Source organism: Ambystoma mexicanum, chromosome 6q (genome assembly GCF_040938575.1).
Source record: "Ambystoma mexicanum isolate Mex_15411 chromosome 6q, UKY_AmexF1_1, whole genome shotgun sequence".
Lineage (NCBI taxonomy): Eukaryota > Metazoa > Chordata > Amphibia > Caudata > Ambystomatidae > Ambystoma > Ambystoma mexicanum.
This window is the reverse complement of record NC_090937.1, coordinates 192,803,967-192,829,243: the sequence shown is the minus strand read 5'-3', so window position 1 is coordinate 192,829,243 and position 25,277 is coordinate 192,803,967. Positions and strand designations below refer to the sequence as shown.

General features: G+C 50.3%; 1 protein-coding gene across 1 annotated transcript in view; it reads right to left on the bottom strand.

Moving 5' to 3' along the window:
* Positions 1-25,277, bottom strand: part of UGCG (UDP-glucose ceramide glucosyltransferase) — a 331,832-nt gene that overhangs the window by 105,678 nt on the left and 200,877 nt on the right. The window contains exons 3-5 of the mRNA XM_069630621.1: positions 11,316-11,418; positions 10,684-10,785; positions 3,639-3,751 (exon numbers count right to left, since the gene is read on the bottom strand). Of these exons, the coding sequence (XP_069486722.1) occupies positions 3,639-3,751; positions 10,684-10,785; positions 11,316-11,418 (318 nt within the window). The remainder of the gene's footprint in view (positions 1-3,638; positions 3,752-10,683; positions 10,786-11,315; positions 11,419-25,277) is intronic.

Genomic DNA, 25,277 nt, shown 5'->3' with positions numbered 1-25,277 from the left:
GTTGGTTTAGTCAACTAGTTCCATCGCATTGTGCACATCTGCCCCAGAGTACAGGACATCTATGATTAGACTTCCTGATTCATTTCTGTGGTTAACTCATCTCGGCACCAAGAATCAGGAGGTATCATTCGGGCATAACATTCTTAGCCCCGACGTCAGGCTACGATATGTAAGAGCGTGAACTGATCCGAGCAAAGAAGCGGTTGTTACAGCATACACATGTTATGGAGGAGGTCAGGTGACTCGCACACTCGCATTTGAGTAGGTATGAGGCACTCTCCATGGGGCTCTGCATACAGAAGCTGTAGCATCGGTTTACATTTGTGTTGTCCGTACGTGTAAACAAGGTGAGCCCACGCACTCCAGTATGGCTAATTCAGCCAGGGCTCGCACACGTTAAATAGCTTTTTACTCATGAAAATGGGAGGCTGCACGCTGAGAAATGTTTTCCCTTGTTTTACAGATATCATGGGCAATAAGGCAACCGTAATAAGGCTACTCAACTATACATAGAAGGTAGCTGGCAATATTAAGTTATACCATCCACTATCCATTGCTCGGTAATAGATCAAGATTCCCCCGTGAGGCCAGTACATCACAGTTGTGTTCCATTTATTACAGCATTGTTTCTGGAAACTGCCATGGAATAGCAGCCACATGAATAGTGAGCATTTCTCCAGACCGAATTCGCAATTCGCGTCAAGGTAAGAGGGAGAATTCCAAATCCCCATCCCAGTTCTGACTTATTTCAGAGTACATCATATCAAGTTAAATTTAGTGATATATACTTTTTAACGGTTACAGAATCCAACAGTAACAAAGATCAACTGAGGAGTATGCATTATATAATCTACCCAAGATGAGCATTTGTGGGAACATAAGAGCGTAGCAAAAGCTGACTCTTAAATGAAGTTAGTGCACCAACATCTACTTAATGTTTAACTGCTATTTGAAGAACATGAATAATGGAAATAGCATCCTCATACATATTTAACATTCTTTGTATATGCAGGGTCTAAATTGTCAATCTGGTCCAGAAGAAGGCAGTAGCACTCCAAACAATGCAATGCTGAAACATATCATAAGAGGAGGCACAAGTTCCTCCAAGTTAAGGAGTTTAGTGGGCAATAAAGCTCCTCATCCAAATTCAGTTTGAGACGTAGAACCTATAATTGAGAATTTCCCTTACTCCATGCAATAAACTGATTAGCCTAGAACCTTACGTAGAAGATAGAATATCATGAACAACATCAAATTCAATGTATTATGTATATTCAATGCATGCTTTGCACAAATTTATCACTTGGCACCTCTAGTTGATTTGTAGTTTTTTTTTACATGCATCCCTGGTGGGTCATAGGAAAAATGCCGGGAAAAAAAATTAATTTGAAAACAAATAAAATGACATTTATTTTTGATAACAAAGAGTTTGTATACTTTCTAATGGTGGACATTTCATTGAATGTGTTCCCTCTAGTTTTGCTAATGTTCGATTTAGATGCAGGGTTTAGTTTAAATATAGAGATTATAATTTTAAGCATAAAATTCAGGTTGAGAACCACCCCATGCATCTTGTCTCTGGCTGCGGTACGTCAGCTGGGCTTCCAGGGCGGTCTGTCTTCTTGGCCGTCTTGGCTTTCCCCAGTCTGCTTCTGCGAGCTGCTGGGCCACCCGACTCTTCTTGCCCTTAGCGTTATGCACGGGTCCGCTCCTGCAGAACCCTTTGAGGATTCACGCGGTAGACCTCCGGTGTCCTATGCCCTCTACGCCGCTGGTCTGCAACAAGATTTTGGATTTCCTGCGATGAACGCTCTCTGCATCGGTTTTTTCACTGCAGGCGAGCTCCACAATGGGATTGAAGACTTTCCTAATCCAGTGTCAGTTTTAATGCAATGTAGCCTGTTCCTGAGGGGCGGGCTGTCAAAGTCACTCGTTAGTTTTGACAATTTGATCTCTATGCCCCCTCAAGGCCTCCTCATCTTAGTACCTTTATTGGGAGCAGTCTGTTTTATGTGTTCTTGCTCATCTTTGTGTTTGCAGCTATTTGTTTCTTTTGTGTCACACTAGTATACGTTACTGCTTTCAACAAGAAGGTTGGGGATGGACAGATGGGCTAGAGAATGTGGAGAGGTTTTATTATTTGCTGGGCTAACCCTAAAATGGTCGTCCTTGTCTCCAAGGAGGGAGTTCCTCCCCATGTGGTCCTCATGCATTAAACTACCCAGAGGGGGACTATTGGATAGCAACCTCGCCTCCCTAGCCTCATGAGAAGGGGCGTCTCCTTGAGGAGAAGTGACAACAACTTGTGCATCGTCACACTATGTACATTTAATGTTTTTTTTTTTTTTTTAAAAGTGTGCAAGTTTGGGAAGGAGGGAGAGTGGTAAGCTATATCTTAATATGATTAACAGTTTCATCCATACAACTTGTCAAACGTGCCCCATAATTTTTCATAATCATCCACTTTTCCTTTCGTTTGAAAAGAAACCTTTTCTCTTTGCATCTAGTCTTCCACAGTGGGTGTAATACTTCTTTTCCAATGCTTTAGAATGTTTCTTAGCCATTATAAGCGCCCTATAAGTCCATCTTGATTGCGTAGGAAGCAGACCTAACGCACACAATTGATGACCTTGGGAAGGAAAGATCCAAGACGAAGTCAATGTGTTGGAGTACATCTTCCCAAAGTCTCCATTTTTTAAGACCATGTGGCATTGTCCCAATTTCCTTTTTTTCAGTAACATAAATAAGAGGTGCATAATTTAATTGACAACATCTTCCATGGAGAGTAATCTATGTAATTAATTATTCTCTGCTGCATGTTATGTAGATCCAAAACTACCTACAATCTGCTTGCTCCAGTACATATTTCCCCCCACTCGTTATTGGATATCTTTAGTCTCCAATCACTTTTCCAAGCATCTTTACCTCAGTGAGAAAAAGTCTCTAATTTAGGAGGCACAAGAAGTTTATACATTCCAGAAACTGACATCTGCACAATTTTAGATAATGTCGCAAACTAACATTTTGAATGTTATATATGACTCATACTTTAAACGTCTCCTAGGTGTGTGTTCCTTTAATACATTTCAAACAAACAGTGATAAGGTCCAATAGGTATTTTTCTATGCCCTACTTGGCAGAAGCAGCCAAACGTAGTTCCTAGAAGCTTTTGGTGTCAATCTAACCAGGCTCTTTTCATCTACAAGCAGGAGCTAAATGGCTCTCAGCAATTTCTAAGTCTGTGAATTGGTACCCACGATTATTACATTCTCTGCATAAGTGGTCATTACCTATAGCAGAAACTCCTTCTCCTCTTGCCCCATCTTGCGCTCCAAAAGACAGATACTTTACTTAGCATGAAAAGGGCAACGCATGCAAGACTTAAAACTCAGCCATTATGAAACTAAAGAGTGTTCCCCCCCCACACCCCCAAGTAGCATGCCTGTCTATCAATGTGTTCCATTCTGGTGGTGTGAGTACTTTAGGTGAATGACTCCATACGAAACTCAAGAAAAGCAACCCAGCAAGAAGGTACAGCACAACCGAGGAAACTTAATAGCCAAACTGGTAATCAAAAACATTACTTTTACGCAAGTTGAAGAATGCAAAGTGCTCCGTGAGTTTATTACCATGCTCACCTGTTCTAAAGTTGCAGCAAACCCTTGTCTGTCTGCCACGTATGGCAAACCGTGCACTAATCCAACTTTTTCCGTCATTTGATTGGCCATATCAGTTAATGTGTCGGGTTTCACTATGCAAAGAAAAGACATTTTCAGTTTGACTTTTCACAGCTATATGCAAAACTATTCATTCAATGGCAGGCAGAAGAAAATGTAATAGTGAAGTAACAAAGAATGGTTACTATGGAGTTGAGTTTAAATTCAGCACAAGTCAGTTTTAAACTGCTAATAGAGATTAAAGGGGTTGTTCACAGTGACTGAAATCCGTGGAAAATAGAACATTCTTCCAACTCTGGCAGGGCAGAAAATGTCCAAAAGTGTATTAAATGTTTGCAAGGAACAAGTTACTTAACTGTAACTGTTGTTCTCCAGCATGGGTCTGGCATGGATGCACATGCTCATGAATATTCCCCGTCGTCAGGCTGGGAATCCTCGGTAAAGAAAAATCAGTATCATTTTCGTCTCTGATCTGTCTTTCGTAGTAGTAACCAATCACTGATCTCTGCGTCATACTGACCACAGCCAATGACTGCCCTCTCCCTAAGCCCCGCCTCTGGCAGCCATCCTCTGATTTGGTAGCACGTGAAGTGGCAGTATGACCAAGTGAAGAGCCGCAGAGGGGTAGGCGGGAGGGTTCGCATGTGAATCCATGCCAGACCCATGCTGGAGAACAACAGTTACAGGTAAGTAACTTGTTCCTTCTCCAGCATGGGGTCTGGCATGGATTCACATGCTCATGAATAAAATAATACATAGCAGTACACACATGCACAACCACCGGAGGTGGCAACAGGCTCAACATTAAGCAATAAAACAACTCAACATTAAGGATCTCTTAGCTCCTCACCAGGCTCACCTTAAGCGAACAGGTTGCGCAGCACTGCCTGGCCGACCCTGGACTCCTCCCTGGAATCCCGGTCGACGCAGTAGAATTTCGTGAAGGTGTGCGTCGACCTCCACGTAGCAGTCCTGCAGATATCCAGCAGGGGCACACCAGATACGAACGCCGTGGTAGCTGCGATCGCTCTGGTGGAATGGGCTCTCGGACGGCCTGGCAGCGGTCGGTTTGCCAACCGATGACAGTACATGATACAGCCGGAGAGCCATCTGGAAATGGAAGCCTTTGAGAGAGCCTTCCCCTGATTGACAGGTCCAAAGTTCACAAAAAGTTGTGACGTCTTCCGAAAACTCTTCGTGCGGTCCACGTAGAACTTCAGCGCTCTAGCCACATCCAGCGAGTGCAAAGTCCTTTCAGCTGGCAACGAAGGCGACGGGAAGAAAACAGGCAACACCAGGGGTTTGTTGAGATGGAAGTCCGACGGCACCTTGGGCATGGAGGGGTGCGTCCTGAGCACTACCCTTGTGTCGTGAAAAGTCAAGTACAGGGGCTTGCAGGAAAGGGCCTGGCTCTCTCCCACCCGTCGTGCAGAGGTGATGGCCACAAGAAACGCTGTTTTCCACGACAAGAACTTCAACGGAGCCGAGTGCAGAGGCTCGAACGGAGGTCCCATGAGCTTGGTCAGCACCACATTGAGCTCCCACGCCGGGGCCGGAGCATTCACCGGCGGGAACGATCGATCTGAACAGTCCCTTCATGAATTCTTTCACCAGACGAGACCACAAAGACGTCCGTCCCGTGGTTCTGGTGTATCGGGAGATCGCAGCAAGATGAATCTTGATGGAAGCGTGCGCCAGTCCAGCCTTGGCCAGCGTCAGTAGGTACGGCAGTACTTGAGGAGCTGTAATCCGTAGAGGGTTAATCTTCTGTGCGTGGCACCAGACAGAGAACCTCTTCCATTTGTGTCCGTAGCATTTAAGAGTTGAGGACGCCCTGGCCTTTTTTCCAGAACCTCTCTGCAGTCGGCCGGTATGTCGGAACCTTCAAACTCTAGCGCTGCAGGAGCCAGGCCTGCAAGTTCAGCAACTTCGGGTCGTGATGGAAGATGGCGCCTCCTTCCCTGGAGAGAAGAGCCACATCCACTGGCAGCTTGATTGACGGGGACGCTGACAAGTCCAGAAGGTCCGGGAACCATATCTGCCTCGGCCACGCAGGTGCGACGAGGATCATCCTGCACCGTGACCCCTTGAGCTGGTTGATGAGCCGGATCAGCAACGGCAATGGAGGGAACACGTATAGAAACAGGCCCTCCCAGGGGAACGAGAAAGCATCGCCCATGCTCCTCGGCTGGGGAAACCTGCTGGCGAACCTCCGGCACTTGGAGTTCGTCGCGAATAGATCGATCTGGGGTGTGCCCCACCGTCGGAAGAGGCGGTCCACTAGATCCTGTCGTAGTTCCCACTCGTGGTACGAGCGCAGCTCTCTGCTGAGCGAGTCGGCAATGGTGTTTTTTATTCCTGCCAGATGAAACGGCACCAGAAACATCCCTTGGGCGACGGCCCAATGCCACAGATCCTGCGCCTCCTTGGACAGGGCTGGGGATCTGGTACCGCCCTGCTTCCTGATGTAGAACATGGTGGTGGTGTTGTCGGTGAAGATCCTCACCACCTTGCCCTTGAGGGACGGAAGAAAGGACCTGAGGGCCCAAAACACTGCACGGAGCTCCAGGACATTGATATGGAGGGACTTCTCTGTCGGAAGTCAAAGGCCTCTCGCGTGCAGATTTTCGGTGTGCGCTCCCCAACCTTCCAGGGAGGCATCCGTGGTCACGGTCTTCTGGTGGCCCAGGGTCTGGAAGTCCATGCCCGCCGTCAGATGCGCGCGGGTGCCCCACCACCGGATCGCTCGTCGGAAAATCTTGTCGAGTGTGATCCTGTCCCCGAAGCTGCGCGTCGTCTGGATCCAGCGAGCGTCCAGGAACTCCTGTAACAGGCGCATCCGAAGCCTGCACAGGCGGATGAGATGCAAGAAGACATCATTCCGAGGAGGGATTTGATGGACCTCACCCTGGCCGCGTCCGCAACCAGCATCCGCTGCACCTTGCCCAAGATGACCCGCGTCCTTTCCTCCAACGGCGAGGCCAGAAGCGCCACTGTGTCGAGTTTTGCTCCCAGAAACAGTGCGTTCTGCGCGGGTACCAGGTGGGACTTGGCGTAGTTTATGGAGAATCCCAGGTCCGTGAGTAGTTGGACGGTCCTCGCCGTGTGCTCCGCAGCGAGCTCCCTTGTCTTTGCTCGGATGAGCCAGTCGTCCAGGTAGAGGTAGACGTGGATCCCCTACAGGCGCAGCCGCGCCGCCACCGGTGCGAGGCACTTGGTGAACACCCTGGGTGCCGACCACAATCTGAAGGGAAGGGCTCTCAACTGGTAGTGACGCCCTTGGACCAAACTTTCGGTGTCCCTTTAGGATGGGGTTATGGAAGTAAGCATCCTCCAAATCCAACGACGACAGGAAATCGCCCTCCTCCAGCTGACCCAGGACGTGCTGGAGGGTGACCATCCGGAACTTCTGTGCCTTGATGAATTTGTTCAGTCGTCGTAGGTTCAGGATGGGACGCCATCCTCCTGTCTTCTTCACGAGGAAGTATCTTGAGTAAACTCCGGAGCCCCGAAGCCTCTTTGGGACGAGCTCGATGGCACCTTTCTTGAGCATCACCTTTATCTCCAAGAGAAGTTGAGGGACGTGATGTTTCTTCCTGGCCACGGGGGGGACGCACGGGCACCTTTAGAAACTCGAGCGCGTGACCCTGGGCCAGGGCGTCCAGCACCCAACGGTCGGTGGAGATGGACCCCCACACGCTGACAAAGTTCGCCAACCGGCCTCCCACCGGGGTGCTTCGGTGGGGGCCCGACCCCACGCCCGGTTCATTCCTGCTTCGCCGAGGCTTTGCCGCCTTGTCCTCCCTGGTGACGACGGCGGGGTCCGCCCGACTTGCCTCGTCCCCTGTAGGCTTCCTGTGACGACGAACGGGCCGCTTGACGGTAGGTGGAATATCCACCGCCGGAACCTTTGGAGGCACCCTGCTTGCCTCCGGTGCTCCGAAAGGGCGGCCGTCGCTGCTGGAGAACACCAAGAGCCCGGGCCGTCTCCGTGTCCGTCTTGATGGCTTGCAGGGAATCGTCCACTGTTTTCCCAAACAGGTTGCTCCCGTCGAACGGCATGTCCAAAACTCTGGTCTGCACGTCCTGCCGGAAGTCCGTTGCCTTGAGCCATCCACGCCGTCGCCCAACTGGCGAAACCCAGTGTCAGCGATGTCCGTCGCTATCGTAATGGCGTGGTCCGACACCACTTCTCCTTCCAGCAAGATCTCTAGGGCCTCCGCCCTCTTGTCGTCCGGTAGGAAGTCCAGCAGGGGGGGCGATCTTGTAGCAACTCCCTGTCGTAGCGGGCTACGATAGCCAAGGCGTTGGCAGCCTTAATCGTCGTCGCTGCCGATGAGATGACTGTGTCCCATCGTGTCCAATTTCTTTCCCTCGCCGTCTGGGGGTGTGGGAGGGGGGTGGGTGGGGGAGGTTGACGTAGAGGCCGATGGCCCCCCCCCGCTTTCTTCCTGGCCGCCGCGGAGACGACCGAGTCCGGGGTCGGCTGTGCCCGAAGGCACAAGGGGGCCGTGTCCGGGACCCGGTACTTCTTCTCGTACCGATCCCTTCTCGCAGGCGTTGTGGATGGGTTCTTGAGGAGGGCGAGACCCTCATCCCAGATATCGTCCAGTAGAGGTACAGCAAGGACCGTCTTCCTCTTGGTCTCGCTCTGTTGATAAAGGAAACCTTCCTTCTCTTCTGGGCAGAGCTGGAAAAGCTCGGATGCCCTGGCGATCATGGCATGAAACGATCCAATCTCGTCGGGCGGGGAAGCCTGGGGAGGAGGTGACGACGGAAGATCCTCGTCGTAAACTTCGTCGTCTGTACCCGTCGCGGCCGTGTCCGTCCCCGTATCATCCCCACGGGTATGGGCGGGGAGGAGGGCTGAGCAGGGTGCGATGGTTGAAAAGGAGGTGGAGGATGAATCCTTCTCCTCTTAGGAGGAGGGCTCCCAGAAGGGCCTGGCTCCGGGTCCCCCGTCGGGAGCGGTTCCTCTGTTGGTGGTAACGGCAATCTCGTCCTTATCTCCGAGCATAAGGACTGTATAGCCAACAAAATGGCCGCCGAGTTGTCTTGCGGCACTGGTTGAGGGGATTCCGACGGGCGGTCAGGAACCTCGTCAGCACCCTCGACGTTCTCGTCGTCTCCTTCGTCGGGGTCCCTCCCGACGAGCTGGTCTTCTTCCACACCAATGCCGTGGCTTAAGACTTCGATCAGCTTCAGAGGTTGAGGCCGAATCCACGATGGCCTCCTGCCCCCCCTTTTTCTTCTCCGTCGGAGGTTTCACGGGGGTCCTGTCGATGGGCTTGAAAGAGGACTCCCTCCGCGGTGGCAGGGAGACTTTGGGCCCCGAGGTCGGCTCCACTGGTGTAGCCTCCACAGGCTGAGCCAGGGCCGCCGCAACTGTCTCGATAGAGGCCTTAGCAGGGTGGATCAAAGCTTTCACCACCTTAGGTGCGCTCACCGCCTTCTCCTTGGAGGGTGCGCTCACCGCCTTCTCCTTGGAGGGAGGGTCACCGCCTCGCTCCCCCTCCGATGGGGCCTTCGAGCTCAACCGGGGCCTCTCCAGAAGCTTCGCTGGGTGCTCGGACTTCCTCTTACCCGAGCCAGAGCGTTGGCTCGTGGTTGATGGCGCCGGGGAGGTTGCGCCCTGCCTGGCAACTGAAGAGCCCGACCGTTCGGCGCTCCCGGTGCCAGCGGACTCGCGGTGCTTGGCATTCTGTTGGGCCCCCGGCACTGGGGCGCCCTCAAAGGTCTTAGAAGACCGCTCGGACTTCTTTTTCTCGCCTGACGGGCTCTTCCCTTCCAGCCAGTTGGCGAGACGCAGATGGCGGTCCTTCATGGTCCGCTCCGACATGTTCCCGCAAAACGCACAGTCCTTCTCCACGTGTGTCTTGTCCTCATGCAGGCAGTAGAGGCAAAGGGAGTGTTCGTCCTCCTTGAAGACATTCTGAAGCTGGCATCCAGGGCAGACCCTGAACAGCTTTCCGGGTGTAGAGCTTCCCTTCTCCTGGGCCATGTCCGAGATGGGCCTGAGAAACTTCTGGAGTCCTCCAAAAGCGTGGGGCCGACGAAATCTTCACCCTTGAGGGGCGTAGAAGAATCTGACACGGGTCCCCGTTAATCGGATAAAGAAACGGTGGAGCTTGAGGCCCTTTTGACCGAAAAAAGAGAATTTTCCTATGAAAAAGCGCGAAAACGCACTAAAGCTCGAGAGCAATAGCACGAGGATCCCAACACTTGAACGTGCGGTAAAAATCTGATGATGGCTGCCAGAGGCGGGGCTTAGGGAGAGGGCAGTCATTGGCTGTGGTCAGTATGACGCAGAGATCAGTGATTGGTTACTACTATGAAAGATAGATCAGAAACGAAACTGATACTGATTTTTCTTTACCGAGGATTCCCAGCCTGACGACGGGGAATATTCATGAGCATGTGAATCCATGCCAGACCCCATGCTGGAGAAACGTCGCTCTTCGCACATGCACAGGATTGTCAGTTCTATTAATTGAAACACTGGGGAGAAAATAAAATTAAAAAATTTCGCTAAGAAATCAGATTTGGCAGGTTGAGTACCCAAAAATCTGATTTAAGCAGAGACATGCTGGCTGCGTGTACTGGGTGTAGTCAACTAAACATTACTGTAATAAAACACCAGTGAGTGATCAGAGAGAAACCCCAGTTGTGAAAGAAGTGGTAGGGGCATTGAGACGACAATGTGCGCCAGTACTTGCAGCGGGGTTTACACTCTTAGCATTGAGGTGGGCACCCAGGTTTAATGCGAGGGAAAAGCATCATTTCTAAAAGAGCCAACGAAATAACGGATGCAATCCTAACATCTATTCAGCCACCCAAACACTCGCATTTAACGGCCCGCAGCAGCAGTCAGACTATTACTAGCAAACGCATAGGGCCATATCAGAACCAGAAATACAGTTTTCCTCAAGTGCTTTGCCTTGAAAAGATTCTGTCAAAGAAAACACTTTTCCAGACATCGTTTGAAATGAACTTCAAGATAACTTACCTTTGATCCCACTATCGCATATCCATATCAGATCGTACTTTGCTACGTCGTATCCTGGCATCAAATTGTTAATTTTGGGATTGATACCAACCTTTTTTCCACCTGCAGATTGAATCAGTATTCATATATTATAACCCATACTATATTTGCATTAGGTAATAAAACACAGTCCTTTCACAAAAGATTTTCAAAAAGAACAGCAAATCTACAGCACAATGTACATGCATCATAGTTTGATTCAATCCCAATTAGCTGTGCTGTCCCTCAAAATACTTTGCAGAACTCATGCTACAGCACCACTCCAGGACAAGCAGTGGAAGAAAAAGGCCCACAAACTAGAAGCTCTTCCAGAGATCATCCCTGAGATATGGGAAGATACTCAAAGATTAAAGTATAAACTCAACCAAAAAACGGAAAGGAGAACTTTTCCCGAAAGTAACAACATGGAGCAATTAAAAAGCAATGGTTGCACAGCACAACTCCTAGAGTTTCTTCAAAAGTTCTCAGTCACCTACGCCCTCAGAATTATGTCGGGTGCAGAAGCAATCAGAAAGATACTGTATACTTTGTATAGTGCGCTAAAGTAATGGGTTATTAGAACTGACAGCGGTACAATAAATCAGCATACTTACCTATAAACAATCTTGCATCTACATTTGGATATTTGCCAAGCAGCTTTTTACACACATCAATGGCTGGGTCATCATGATCTTGTACACATAGAAGTATTTCAAACTGAGGAAAAAGCATTTTTACAAATTAAAAGAACGTACTAATAACCATATTACATAATTATCTACTTGCGACATTGGTTGGCTAAGGATCCAGTTTACATATAGCCTAACCTGGTGAAAAAAGCTTTAACTAGTTCAAAGATTGGGACTACCCAAACAAATGATGTGCAAAAAAACACGCAAGCATTCCAATCCTAGCTGAGGATTCTATAAAACGTGCTTTACTGCGCCATGGCCAAAATCCAAACCAGCTGGTAAAGCACAAATGGTACCATTTTAAACAATGAAGTCCTCAGGCGAACAAATTACTTACCCCTGGTAACATTCTTTCGGATTAGATATTCCTCCCACATATTCATCTTTTTTCTTTTTTAATTGTCTTCCAGCTTCAGAATTTTTTTTTCCGACAGAGGGCACTGCACGGTAGCATCGCTGACCATGTCCCTCGAAGGCCTCCGTCCAATGGTCGACGTCATCCGCAGTATATTTAGCACACGCAGCGCCCATTGGCTTCAGTTCTTGTTCTTCTATGTTAGATTAATCACTAGCGCCTCCTTAGACTTTAGCAAACAGATAGCGCAAAGTGTAAAACACGTAAATTCTGTAGCAGGGTAGGTTGGGAGGGGCGATGAGGAATATGTAGGAGGAACATCCAATCGAAAGAACATTACTGGGGTCAGTAACTTGTTCTTCGACTGGATTGTGTCCTCCCACGTATTCTTCATCTTTTGATAGCCTCCCAAAGCAGTAATGGTCTTGGAGGTGGGAAAAGAATTTAGATCTGCCTTCAGCAGTTAAAATGGACCGAGTGCATGACAGCTTTCACAAAAGCTCCCTCTGGAGTAGAAGTGTCCAGGGAGTAATTTTTCACAATTGTGCGCATGGTAGACCATGTGGCTGCCACACAAATGTCTTTAATGGGTACTCCTCTCTGAAGAGCAGAAAAAGTAGCCATACCCCTTGTTGAGTGAGCTCCTAGACTCTTTGGGGGATTTTTACCAGCCAGTCTATAGCATTCTTGGATAGCCAGAATAATCCATCCGGATGAAGTCTGTTTGGTTATTGCTAACCCCAATTTATGACCTGTATATCCGATGAATTGGTCGTCCTGGCGATTTGTGACATTAAAAAACTGAGAGCCCTCCTAGGGTCCAGTCTATGTAACCTTTTCTCCACCCTTTCCAGGATGAGGAGGGGGATAGAATTACCAGGTTACTCACCGTAGTGACCACCTTACTCCTAGTCCATAGTCCCCTTTCCTCCATACTTATGGGACATCTCTCCGTCCTGTGGAACGGGACCGGAGTACTTTGTAAAAGGCATCCAATTTTTTTTCAAAAATGTGTCCCTCCTCTCTTTCCTGCACGGGGCCCGGCACGTGGCCGTAACCCCGCCCACCTTGGCTCCGGCCCCCGCATGCCCCATCAGTCCTTTTCTATCGCAGGGTCCAAGACCCATTAGCAATAACAGAGGAACCTTATTAGAGGGGGACGGCGGGCGGGCGTATGGAGGAAAGGGGACTATGGACTAGGAGTAAGGTGGTCACTACGGTGAGTAACCTGGTAATACTCGTACATCCCGTCCCCTTTCCTCCATACTTATGGGAGATTCCCAAGCACTCCTTACAGGAACTATGGGTGGATGGAAATACCCCTTACTGAAACAGGTTCTTCAGCACAACCTGGCCGAACTGAGCGTCGGCCCTGGAGCTCATATCAAGGCAGTACTGCTTACAGAAAGCAGATGTGGAGGCCCAGGTAGCCGCTCTAGCGATGGACTCCCAGGGAACATACTTCTGAAAAGCAACCGTAGCTGCCTTGCCTCGCACCTGATGCGCATGAATACCCTTAGGTGGTTTCAGCTTTTGGACGGTGAAAGATTCCGTGATACAGGCAGTAATCCATCTGGAAATGGAGGTCTTAGACACCGGCCTGCCCTGGGGTTTACCGAAGGTCACAAACAGTTGGGAAGAGCTCCAAAGCTCAGCAGTCCTGTCCAGGTAGAACTTACGAGCTCTTCAGACATCCAGGCAGTGTAGAACCCTTTCCGGCTCCGAGGCAGGGCTCGGAAAAAAGACCGGAAGGGAAATCGACTGATTCAGATGGAATTCGGTCACTACCTTTGGTAGGAAAGCTAGGTTCGTCCGAAGCACTACCTTGTCCTTTTGAAAAACCAAGAAAGGATGCTCCACCGACAATGCCTGGAGCTCACTCACTCGCTCGCTCTCCTCGCTGACGTAACGGCGACCAGAAAGGACACTTTCCAGGACACGTACTTGAGGTCAACCGTAGCCATTGGCTCGAAAGGTTTATGGCACAGCGTCGTCAGGACTACGTTTAAGTCCCAGGGCGGGTGCAGAGTACGAACCGGAGGGTAGAGGCGTGTCAAACCAGCAAAATGTCTCTTCACCATCGGGTTAGTTGACGAATAAGAACACCGGTCTGTAGAGAGGTAGGCGGAAATCGCTGAGAGATATGTCCTGCAGGACAAGACACGAACCCCTGACTCTGCTAGGGAGGAGACAAAGGACAGCACCGTGTCAATCGTCGCCACCCTCGGGTCCAATTCTTTCTTCAAACACCAATGACAGAACCTGAGCCATTTACTCTTGTATTGGGATCTGGTCGAGGGTTTCCTGGCTGCCTGGATAATGCGCATGTTATCCGTGTGTTATCCGCAGACAAACCCAAAGGCTCTAGCGCCGTGAACTCAGGCACCATGAGCGATTGTGGGGAGGGGTGCAACATCTGCTGTTCCCCTTGGTGAACAAGATCGGGAGTTACTGGTAACCTGATCGGCGGACACGCCGACAGGTATTGAAGTCCTGAGAACCAAAACCCAGCCGGCCGCCATGGAGCTATCAGTAGAAGAGAACAGTTGACAGAACTTTTCAACTTCCAAATTGCTCGATGAACCAGAGAAAGAGGCGGGAAGGCGTAAGCTCTCATGCTGTGCCATGGGATCTCGAGTGCGTCCCCCAGAGAGGAGGCTCCCAGCCCCCCTCTGGAGGCGTACTGAGGAAGATTCTTGTTCATCGCCGTGGCGAAGAGGTCCACCTCCGGTGTGCCCCAAGGCGAGAAAATCCATGATAGGATCTCCGCCTTCAACTCCCACTCATAGCTGACCACTGTCCGCCGGCTGAGGGCATCCGCGGTGACATTCAGCCGGCCCGGGATGTGCAATGCAAGCAGCCAGACCCCATGAAGCATGGCCCACTCCCAAATCTGAATGGCCAGATCCACGAGAGGGAGAGACTTCGTTCCCCCCCTGCTCGTTTATGTAGTACATTGACACCACATTGTCCGTTCTTATGCGGACCACCTTGTTGACAATGAGAGGTCTGAACTCCTTGAGAGCCTGAAAAATCGCCAGAAGCTCCAACTGATTTATGTGCAGGAGCTTGTCCTGAGGTGACCAGAGGAGAGGTCCGAGACCTAAAGAAGATCTAACGTCGCACCCCACCCGAAAAGGAGGAGTCTGTCGTGATCGTCGCCATGGGGCTTGGGTCCTGGAACCCGACGCCCACTGACAGGTTGCTGAGAGAAGACCACCAGTCCAGGAATCATCATCCGTTTGGAATCCGGGTCCACAGCCTGACGTCAGGAACTCCGAAGAGCCATCTGGGTCCGCCTCATTTTGAGACAAGCAAGAGGAAGAGCCAGCACACACGAGGCCATGAGGCCCAGAAGCCTCTGGAACCACCAGGCCGACATGCTCTCCGGATGCGTAAACATCTGACATGTGGCCAACAGATCTGCCATTCTGTCCCCGGTCAGATACACACGGCAGTCTATCGTGTTCCAACGAAAACCCAGGAAAGTCAGGTCATGTGAGACCGTCATGGAGGATTTCCGCCAGTTCACCGACAGCCCAAGATGGAACAGGAGCTGAAGGAGAGACTGGAGGTTGCCCGCTGCTGCCAACGGGCAAGGGTTGCGTAGAAGCCAGTCTCCAAATAGGGATACACATGGATACCCTGGAGACGAAGTTGGGCCGCAATCACCGACATCTTCGTGAAGACACGCAGCGCCGAGCTGAGGCCAAAAGGAAGCACTCGAAACTAAGTGCTCCCCTCCCAAAGAGAAACAGAGATATCTCCTGTGTGGATTCCAAATAAGAATATGCATGTATGCATCCTGAAGATCCACCACACTGAGCCAATCGCCCACCTGCAAGGAGGACCGCATCTGGCTGGGCGTGATCATCTTGAATTTCTCTTGGGATAGGAAAAGATTGAACTGGGAAAGGTCTAGGATGGTGCGCAGGCCAGCCGGGTTGGGTTTAGGCACCGTAAACAGCCGGGAGTAGAAGCCCTCCCCTCGCTCCCCAAGGGGAACGGGTTCCACAGCTCTGAGGAGCAGAAGTTTCTGAACCTCAGCCTTGAGGCAGGGTGAGCCCGACAGCTGAAAAGGAGGGTTGAGGGGTGGGGTACGGGGTAAAGGTAAGCGGAAGCCGCTCGAGCGACTGACAAGACCCATCTGTCTTCTGTGATGGTCTGCCACGCCTCCCAATGTGTCCTCCCACCGGAGTCTCGTGCGAGCACGGAAAACCCTCATTTGGCAGGTTTATCGGTGGCAGTGCCACCTGAACCTGATGAGGAGGCAGAGGAGCGGGAGAAATACCGCGTACGGTGTGGTCTACGGCGGTTATTCCCCGCAGGAGTATCCACTCTGCGATTTTTGCGGTCGAGGGAGCCCCTAAAACCAGAGGAAGGTCGACCTTGTGACAATGTCCTTGGAGTCTTGAAGGGAGGTTTAACCAGAACAGGACAAAGATTTAGCCGTCTGAGTGCTGTCTTTGGTTTTGGTGAGCTCTATGTCAGTAGAAGAGTGAAAAAGCTCCTTACCATCAAATGGAAGGTCCAGGACCTTGTCTTGCACCTCCTTCGAGAACTTAGTGGCATGCAGCGATGCTTGCCGCGAGGTATCAACCCCTAACATCAGACCCCTGAGCCGAGGCGTCTACGTGATGAGCCGCAGCCTCCAGGAGATCCTGGGCCAAGACCCTGGCATCGGAAAGGCCTACTCTGAAATCCTCCAGCTTTTCGACCGGGATATGCTCCTCAAACTCCGACAGACCTCTCCACATCCGCAGGTTAGCTCCCACCAAAATCAATTCTGCATTGGCCCGACTGAGCTGCAAGGCCGAACTGGCAAAGATTTTCCTCCCTATGGAGTCCAGGAGCTTGTCCTCCTTCCCAAAGACCTGAGTCGCCGTCGCGGAGGAGGAAGCTGCAGGTCTGGATTGCAACGTGGCCGCAGCCACCACTGTGGAGGAAGGAGGCGGACAAGACGACAAGACCACTTCTTCCGAGGAACGTAGCCTGTACCTTGCGTCAATCTTTTTATTGACAAAAAGTCCCGAGTGTGGCTTTTCACAAACTCTTCGGACCTCGGCCAGAACGTCCTTCTGCAATAACAGGCCAGTACGCTCCAAAGGAGACAAGGAGAACGCCCCAGAAAGCACACCCTCCTGCAGAGCAGGTGCCTCGGGCACCGGAACATCCAAGAAGCTCATCATGTCCAGTACACGGTCATGGAAAGCTCTGGTAGAGCGGGGCAGGTCCTCGTTGTCCTGATCGCCTTGAGGGTCATCTGAAAGGTCCGGCTCCTACTGAGCCGATTCTGGCACTGCCTTGTCCACTGGGGACAATGGCGGCACAGGCGGAAGTGCAGGGGAAGGCACCACGGGCAAGGGAGGTGCCGGCGGATCCACCGACAGGACGGTTGGAGCCGGAGGCGCGGGTGGACATATCTCCTTAAAAAGCCCCTTGAAATATTCCCTCATGGGGTCGGTGCGCATAAGCGCTTGAAACTTACCGAGCATCCTCAGGAGATTGTTTCGGAACGTGAGGAGGCCTCTCATGAGGTGGACAAATCACGGGACGTAACAGGGACAGGTGCCACACGGGCCCCTCCGCCGACGTATCCACATAAATCAAGGGAGCCACCCCGCGGGCAACGAAACATTGTGCAGAAGAGGCATCCGCGCGTTCCAATCAAAAACTGGCCGGTAAGGATGCGCACAAGGGACCTTAGGTTCACCTGAAGGACCGAATCCTACACTAGGGGCCGATGGCGTAGTTGTAGGGGGTAGTACCTAAAATGACCGTCGTGGTGGGAACGGGCGCCATCTTGTCCTCATCTGAGGGGAACTGCGGCACGTGAGGAAGTGAGGCAGGGATCCCCGTCGATGGATCAGGGGTCTTAATTTTAGCCTTAACGTAAGGAACTTCGGCAGAGCCGGTACTATGAGGCCTGGAATGTTTCTGCGACATACCAACCGCCAACTGAGCCTTCGAAGGAAGAGCCTCGGCACTGCCGGTAAAAGAAGAAACCTTCTTTACCCCATCAACAGATCTGGTGTCACCACAAGAGCGGGAACGGTGCGCTGTCACCTCAGAACTTTTGGTAGCCTTAGCCTCTGTACGAGGAACCTCGGACCTAGGCCCGGTAGAAGCCTTATCGGCACGGGCCTCAAACATGCGTTCGGTAACCTCAAGCCCAGCCGAGACCTCGGGCGTACCCCGGTTTTGTTTTTGAGGGAAGCCGAAAGAACGGCCTCAGAGCAAGCTCCGGTACCCCACGACTCAGTAGAACTGGGTCTACACACAGCCCCCACAGCCCCCACAGGAGGGGCCTCGGAGTGTACTCTGGTGAACACAGGGCCCTTACGGAGACCCTCGGAGAAAACTCCGGTAGAATTATTAGGCCCGACAGGCACCTCAGGACGAACCCCGGTAACAGAGCGATCAATGCCCCTACCGGTGCGAGAGGAACCCGGGAAGGTATCCCCCGGCCGGGGTGCTCTGAAAATCAAAGAACTTACCGGGCGTTTTTTCTTCTCGTCGATTAACGCCTGAAAATGCAAAGGAGGAGTCCGACCGAACACCTCCTCCCACTGCTCCAACCGATGTTGAAGAGCCCGGACCGAAAGAGAGTCACAGTAAAAACAGGAGTCTCAACGGTGTTCCGGACCCAAACACTCTAAACAAAGAGAATGGGGATCCGCCCTCGCGAAGCGACGGTGACACGATGAACAGTCTGGAAAATCTAGTTTAAAAGACATAGACAGACTAGTAAACGAACGCTAGCGAGAGCCAGAGAGGGAAAAACGGAAGAAAAACTTCCAAGGATGCAAGTGCGTCCGGCCCCGATCGTGCGGAGAAAAGGACTGATGGGTGATGCGCGGGGCAGAGCCAAGGTGGGCGGGGTTACGGCCGCGTGCCGGGCCGCGCGCAGGAAAGAGAGGAGGGACACAATTTTGAAGAAAATGTGGATACTTTTTACAAAGTGCTCCAGTCCTGTCCCACAGGACAGAGAGATGTCCCATAAGTATGGAAGAAAGGGGACGGGACGTAGGAGTAAGTTGGTAAAACTATCTTTTGGGACAAATGGAAGTCAGACTATTTTTTGGCAGAAATTATGATCTTACTTTAAGAATAACCTTCTCCGTATGGAACACTGTATATGGAGCTTTACAAGAAAGTGCTTGCAATTCGCTAACCCTGTGGAAGATGCGATTGCGACTAGCAAAACAGTTTTTAGTGATAGAAGTCTTAATGGACATGAATGCATGGGTTCAAAAGGAATGCATGTTAAGAATTTTAATACAAGATTTCAATCCTAAACAGGGATCTGAAAGGGACTAGAGGAAACATATTAGTGAGTCCTTTAAGAAACTGAATTAAAAGGGATTTGAAAGTATGAGGTTTCCTTTGAGGAGCGTTTAAAAACCGAAAGCACTGCCAGATCTCGGTTAAGTCTTATGGGAGGTCCCAATCCTTGTACCTCAGCCTCTCAGAAACCATGCGTGAAGGCCGAGTGTTTTGACCTCTGGATGGAGAACCGGACCCTCCTCTCACGAGAGATGGTCCTCTCTTAGTGAAAGACGTATTGCAGGGCAGATGGACATGTCCAGCAGGTCCGGGTACCCCGTCCTCCTGCCCCAATCCGGGACAATTAGGATAATGGATTCCCTAACTTTCTCAACCTCCCGATCACGTGAGGAATGATGGGGACTGGAGGAAACACGTACCCACAAACATCTCCTAGAGCACCTCTTGGGGGGAAATTCCTTGGAGCAGAATAGCTTGCACTGGTCATGAACAATCACCCTTTGGGGAACCCCTCAAGTGGAGGATCTCGTGAAGGACTTCCTGAGTTAGTTCCCACTCATGGGAGACTGCTCTGCTTGCTCAGAGCTTCCGCTGCCGTGTTCTCCTCTCCGGCTAGGTTCCGATATGGCGATTGAATCTTGAATTGCCCAGTACCAGAGCCACATTGCCTCTCTGCACAGTAGTAGTGACCGCCCCCCCCCACACCTCTTTTGTTGAGGTAGTACATGGCTTTTCCCCCCCCAAGGAGGCATCCCGGGCTGCTCTGGAGTCTGAGATAGTATCACATTTGGCCTTCTTGTAATTTTGTAATTGCGGGAGAAGCCCAGTTTGTGGAGATAGTGGAAAGTCACGCTGAGGTGTTCCAGGGTCTGTTCTGGAGAATGATCCCTGATCAGCCAATCGTCCAGGTAGGGGTAGACGTGAATCCCCGCACTCCTGAGACTCGCTGCCACCACTGCCATCAACTTAGAGAAAACCCTTGTGCAGAGGTCAGCCCAAAAGGTAGAACTCAAAACTGAATGAGAACCGCCAGCTGCGAACCTCAGGTACTTTCTGTGCTTGTGATGGATAGGCACATTAAAAGTAAGCATCCTGAAGGTCCAATGATACCATCCAGTCTTTGGAGGGCCTGAAAAATCTGAGAAAGGGTAACCATCTCGAACTTGTCCTTCTCAGCTTTCTTAAGTCCACGATGGGTCACAATCCTCCGTCCATGTTCAAAACTCTTACTTGCACAGAGTTTGGAACACAGATGCGGTGAGACATCTCTTGATCCTCCGTTCGCCACCTATCACAGACTACAGTCTCTTTTGGTGACTACCAGAAGCTCATCTCTTGAAACAAGAAGCCCTGGGACTTATTACACCATTCATGATCACAGGCACAGCAACAGATTCTTCACTGTACCTCCATATCCTTTCATGGCACGATCGCGGAGCCTTGGATGAGGTCATAAGTAGTTTGAAAACAAGAATTGCCAATCGTGTACTGATGAAAACCGGAGCCCTATGGGCCTTTGTTGAAACCAACGCATGGTCCTATGCTGAGCTCACCATTGAAGACAATCATTTTATTAGTCTCTCCTAGTAGACGGTCATCTTTTAAAAATGCTCAAAAAACTATTTTCTTTTTGTTCTATGCATTAATATTGTTGGACGACAACTGTATACATTACTACATTGTTTTTGAGTACCACTATACTTCTGGTATTACATTAGACCCAGATTTTGCATAGTTCTATATACAATGTCATGTAATTGTGTTGTGACTTCTCATTGTGGGAAGAATGGGACAAACCTTGCAAGTTTAAAAATGTATTTGGGTGGAGTATGATCAACATCAATCTTATTGTATTGCACATTTAAGAAATCTTTGTCATGGGGAAAGTGTTGCATGCAAGTGTTATGTTGATTTTGTTAACCCAAGACACATTTCTGTGTATGGATTAGGATTTTCAGCTCCAGTATCTCAGATTCTAAATGGAGCAGACATACCCTATATATCATTAATTTGTGCGTCAGATCCATAGTAAGAAATCCTCTCCGTTTCTGTATGTGTGTCAACTTTTTAGATTCAAACGTAATTTACTAAGATTTTTGTAGCAAATAAATTGGCATTATATTATTGGAGAACATGTTTTCAGCCAACTGAAAGCCTGTGTGAGGGTGGGAGGGAGTGGAAATAAAAAAAAAATAGGTCATGCTCTGCATTTACAAAGATTGTTTTATTATAATTAATGTGCTGGCAATTTTCAGGAGCTTTTCCTCAGTTAAGTCTGACAAGTAGGGACTTCTTATTCAAAAACATAAGGGAAGTGTGTGGGTCCTTCATCAAACGGACCATACAGACCAGATTATGCACTTTAAAAAAGAATCCGAACTTAATCACGCGCCAATGAGGCCTTTCATGGCATGCTGGCCCCTTAAGTATAAGAGAAAGGATCCTTGCAGATTTACCATTCCAGTCTGGTGTACAGAGAACCTGGACCTTCTGCTAAATGATAGCCTAGGGATGGAAGTGGGAATAAAAATTAGCATTTCTGTTCATCTCCAAAAACAATATTGCCAGCACTCCCTTGCTGAGACAATAGCCATCTTACTAACTGGTTTTGCTGTGATCTTGGCTTCCCCTCCTGTTGCTTCCCTACCATTTCAGCTTTCCCCACTACAGTCCAGCCGCAGCCCAAAAGGAGTCCACCTCACACACCACTAGAACCAATCCCATACAAATCTTTGTGGGACTCGGGAAATTCCAGGAAACCCAGTATATGCTCCTACTCCCCCCCCAGCCTCGCCCACCCTCCCTCGCTCAGGAACCATGGACACTTAAACTCATTTAAAAGGGTCCATATTTCCTTCCAGCTTCCTGTCCAACTTACTTTCGTAGGCCACGACCGTTCGTGGCCTAGCAAAGTAAGCAGAAGGGCTTTGCCCTGCTGTTTTTTGGGCTCATGGTTTCAACAAGCCCAGAGACACAATGACACCCTGGCACTGTGGGGAGCTGACCACTGTTGAGTCCAAGGAAGTGCTCAGAGGTCTCCAACTTTTGCACAAAAGTCTTAAGTGCTCAGACACGATTGTTATGGTGGTGATTTTGCACTATGGAAACTTTGCAGAATAAAGTGGGGAAACAAAAATTGAAACTTTTCACTCTTTGACAGTTATGTACATGGCAAATTCACGTTTGACATTCAACCCATCCCAAAATCAGTTTTACTAACAGGGTTGGTATGTGTACAAGCTGTGCAGATCACCCTCCCTCTTGATTGCGTGCAGGTTTTGTAACGCATTCATTTCTGTTTTACAAACACTCACTCCACTTTGGCTGGTTGGCTGGCTGACCAAGACCTCAGGGTTGATCTTTGGGTGCACGGGTATTCAGGTTGTTGGCTTGCAATTATCTGTAGAAAGATCAGCTGCAATGGCTGACAAATCTATCTTATGAGCCTCCTGCATTATGCCCGCGTGGTTTGAACCGCCATTTTGTCACCTCCTGAAGTGATGTGTCACAGGTTGTAATGAGGCCATTGTCACCAGAGGAATTGCAGGGGCTTTGTAATGTATTTTAGCCCTCTGACACAGAAACTCGCCAGTAATAGCAGACCAGAGTACTTTTTAGCCCTGTTAGTTTCTGCAGAAGAAATAGCCTGAAGCGAGGGGATCTTGGCAGGACCGGTGCTTGAAGACTTGGGGCCCTCGTCTTCCTTCTTTGCCCCCTCAGCAAGACCGGTAACAACCACAAGATTGTTTGTGGGAAAGCTTAGGGTCACATCCGGAAGCCAGAGCCTCTACCTGGGGCCCTGCGATCCTGCTGGTTTTTATAGCGCCTGTTTGGGATCCTCGGGATTAGTCCTGGTACCTACTTTACAGGAAAACGTAGGCATGGAACATTAAGACCCAGACTGGAAAACCTTGGGAATAAGCACGGTTGAAGCAGCACCAGGCATTGCGTTGGACTGCCCAATTCCAAATCTGGATAGCTAGAACCACCAAAGGAGGCTCCCTGCCCCCCCCCCCCCCGTTTGTTGATGTAGAACAAGCTACAGAGTGGTCAGTGTAAATTTGCACCACTCTGTTGCTGAAACAAGGCAATGCCAGATAAACTGGCAGGAGCTCCAGGCAGTCGATACGTGACATTCTGTCCTGGTGGGTCCACAGACCGTACACCTCAAGGTGACCCAACGTCACTTCCCACCCCAGGAGGGAGGAGTGTGCTGTAACAAATAATCTGTGGGGAGGGCTCCTGAAAGTAGGTTCCCAATGAAAGGTCGCGGGAGGTTGACCACCTTTGAAGATCCGCCATTATGAAGGATTTTATCGAAATCCTTTTTGATTCTGGGCCCAAAGCTTGGGACCAGCAGCTCTGCAGAATGAGCTATGTGCGCCTCATCTTCAGTCCTGCAAGAGGTATCACGCCATCGGGCCCAGGAGACTCTGGACATCACGCTGACCTGAGGGAGGAGTTCAGGAAAAGCATGTGGTTGATAAATCTGCAATTCTGTCCTCTGCTAGGAAGAGACTAGCATTTACCCCAAAGGTAGGCCCCTCCGTACCAGCTTGTCAAAAAGGGCACTTCAAACCGTTTGGGTTGAAATGCCATTTTGCTGCTGCCTGAAGTGATCTGCGTCACAGGTTTTAGTGAGGCCATGTCTCTACAGGGTTTGTAGGGGCTTTTGGTTCGGTATTACCCTCGAACAGGGAACCTCAGCATAGCTGGTACTAGCAGACCTAGAGCACTTATCGGCCCTTTTGGTTTCTGCACAAGAATGAGTCCTCAGTGAGGGAACCTCAGCAGGGCTGGTGCTTGATGACTTGGGGCCTTTGCCCTCTTTATTTGCCCCCTCAACAGGACCGGTACCACTCCAAGATGGTTTGTGGTAAAGCTTAGCGTCATTCCCGGTATCCAGAGCTTGAAAAAGCCCACCAGCCGGAGAGTCTGCCCGGCGGTCCTGGTACCCTCTGAAACCACAGAAGGACCTTGTTTGAGACCTTGACCTCAGAGTATAAGCTGTTTTAGCAGGGGTTTTGGCAAGGACCAAGAATGGCTTAGCAGTTTCTGTGCTTGCCTTAGTTTTGGTGAGCTGCTCCTCCTCAGTGGAGGAGTGGAATAGTTCCCTACCTTCGAAGGGAAGATAAATGAGTTTGTCCTGAACCTCCTTTGAGAACTTTGTAGCATACAGCCACGCTTGGCGGGAGAGGTCTACTCCAACCATAAGGCCCGAGCGGTAGTGTCGACACGATGGCCCCGCAGCCTCCAGCAGGTCCTAAGCCAGAACTGTGGCATCGGACAAGCCACCCTTAAAATCTTCAAGCCTGTCAGGCGGAACACACTTTTGAAACTCAGCAAGTTCCTTCCACAGCTTGAGATTGGCAGCCAGGAGGATGACCTCGGTATTAGTCTGTCGCAGCTGAAGGGCTGAATTTGAAAATACTTTTTGGACTTGGGGCGCTGCCATGGAGGATGTAAAGGATGGCTTAGACTGAAGCGTAGCTGCTGCTGCCACCAGCATCGATGAGGGGAGTGGACATGCAGTCAAGGATATGTCTTCAGACACGTGTATCTTGTAGCAAGCGTCAATGTTCTTGTTTAGGTGCTGCCTGGAATGAGGTTTTTCCCAGACCTTGCAGGCTTCGGCCAGGACATCCCTTTGAAGGAAAAGGCTGGTGCGCTCCTGTGACGACAGAGTAAAGGCTCCAGTAAGAACACCTTGTGGAGCCAGAGGTTCGGTTATAAGAATATCTAGCAATGTCATCAAATCCACAACCCGGTCGTGAAAGGCTCTAATAGAGCGGAGCGGGTGGCCGCCATCTTGGTACGCTTGATCTTCATCCAGTGCGTCAGGAACAGAATCCTGATCCGCAGCACGTGACACTTCAGGCCCTGTGAACAGACCTGACTGTGCAACAGGAGTCTTTCGCACAGGTGAAAGTGGAGGCAGTCGAGGTAGGGCCCCACTGGAAGTGAGGGAGGAGGTGGCACTACCGGGACCGGCAGAGGAATTGGCAGAGCAGGCTGCGGTACCCTTGCCCTTACCCTTACACTTAAAGTATGCTTTCATAGGATCAGAGTGCATAAGTGTCTGAAACCTGCTGACAAACGCATCCTCAGAAGAACACCTAGGCACTGGAGTGGGTAGAGGCCGCTCTGAAGGGGCATACCACCAGGATTACCAAGAGTATGGTTGCCAAGACGGCCCTCCACCAACTGGATCCACGTATACCAAGGGACCGAGACTGTGGGGC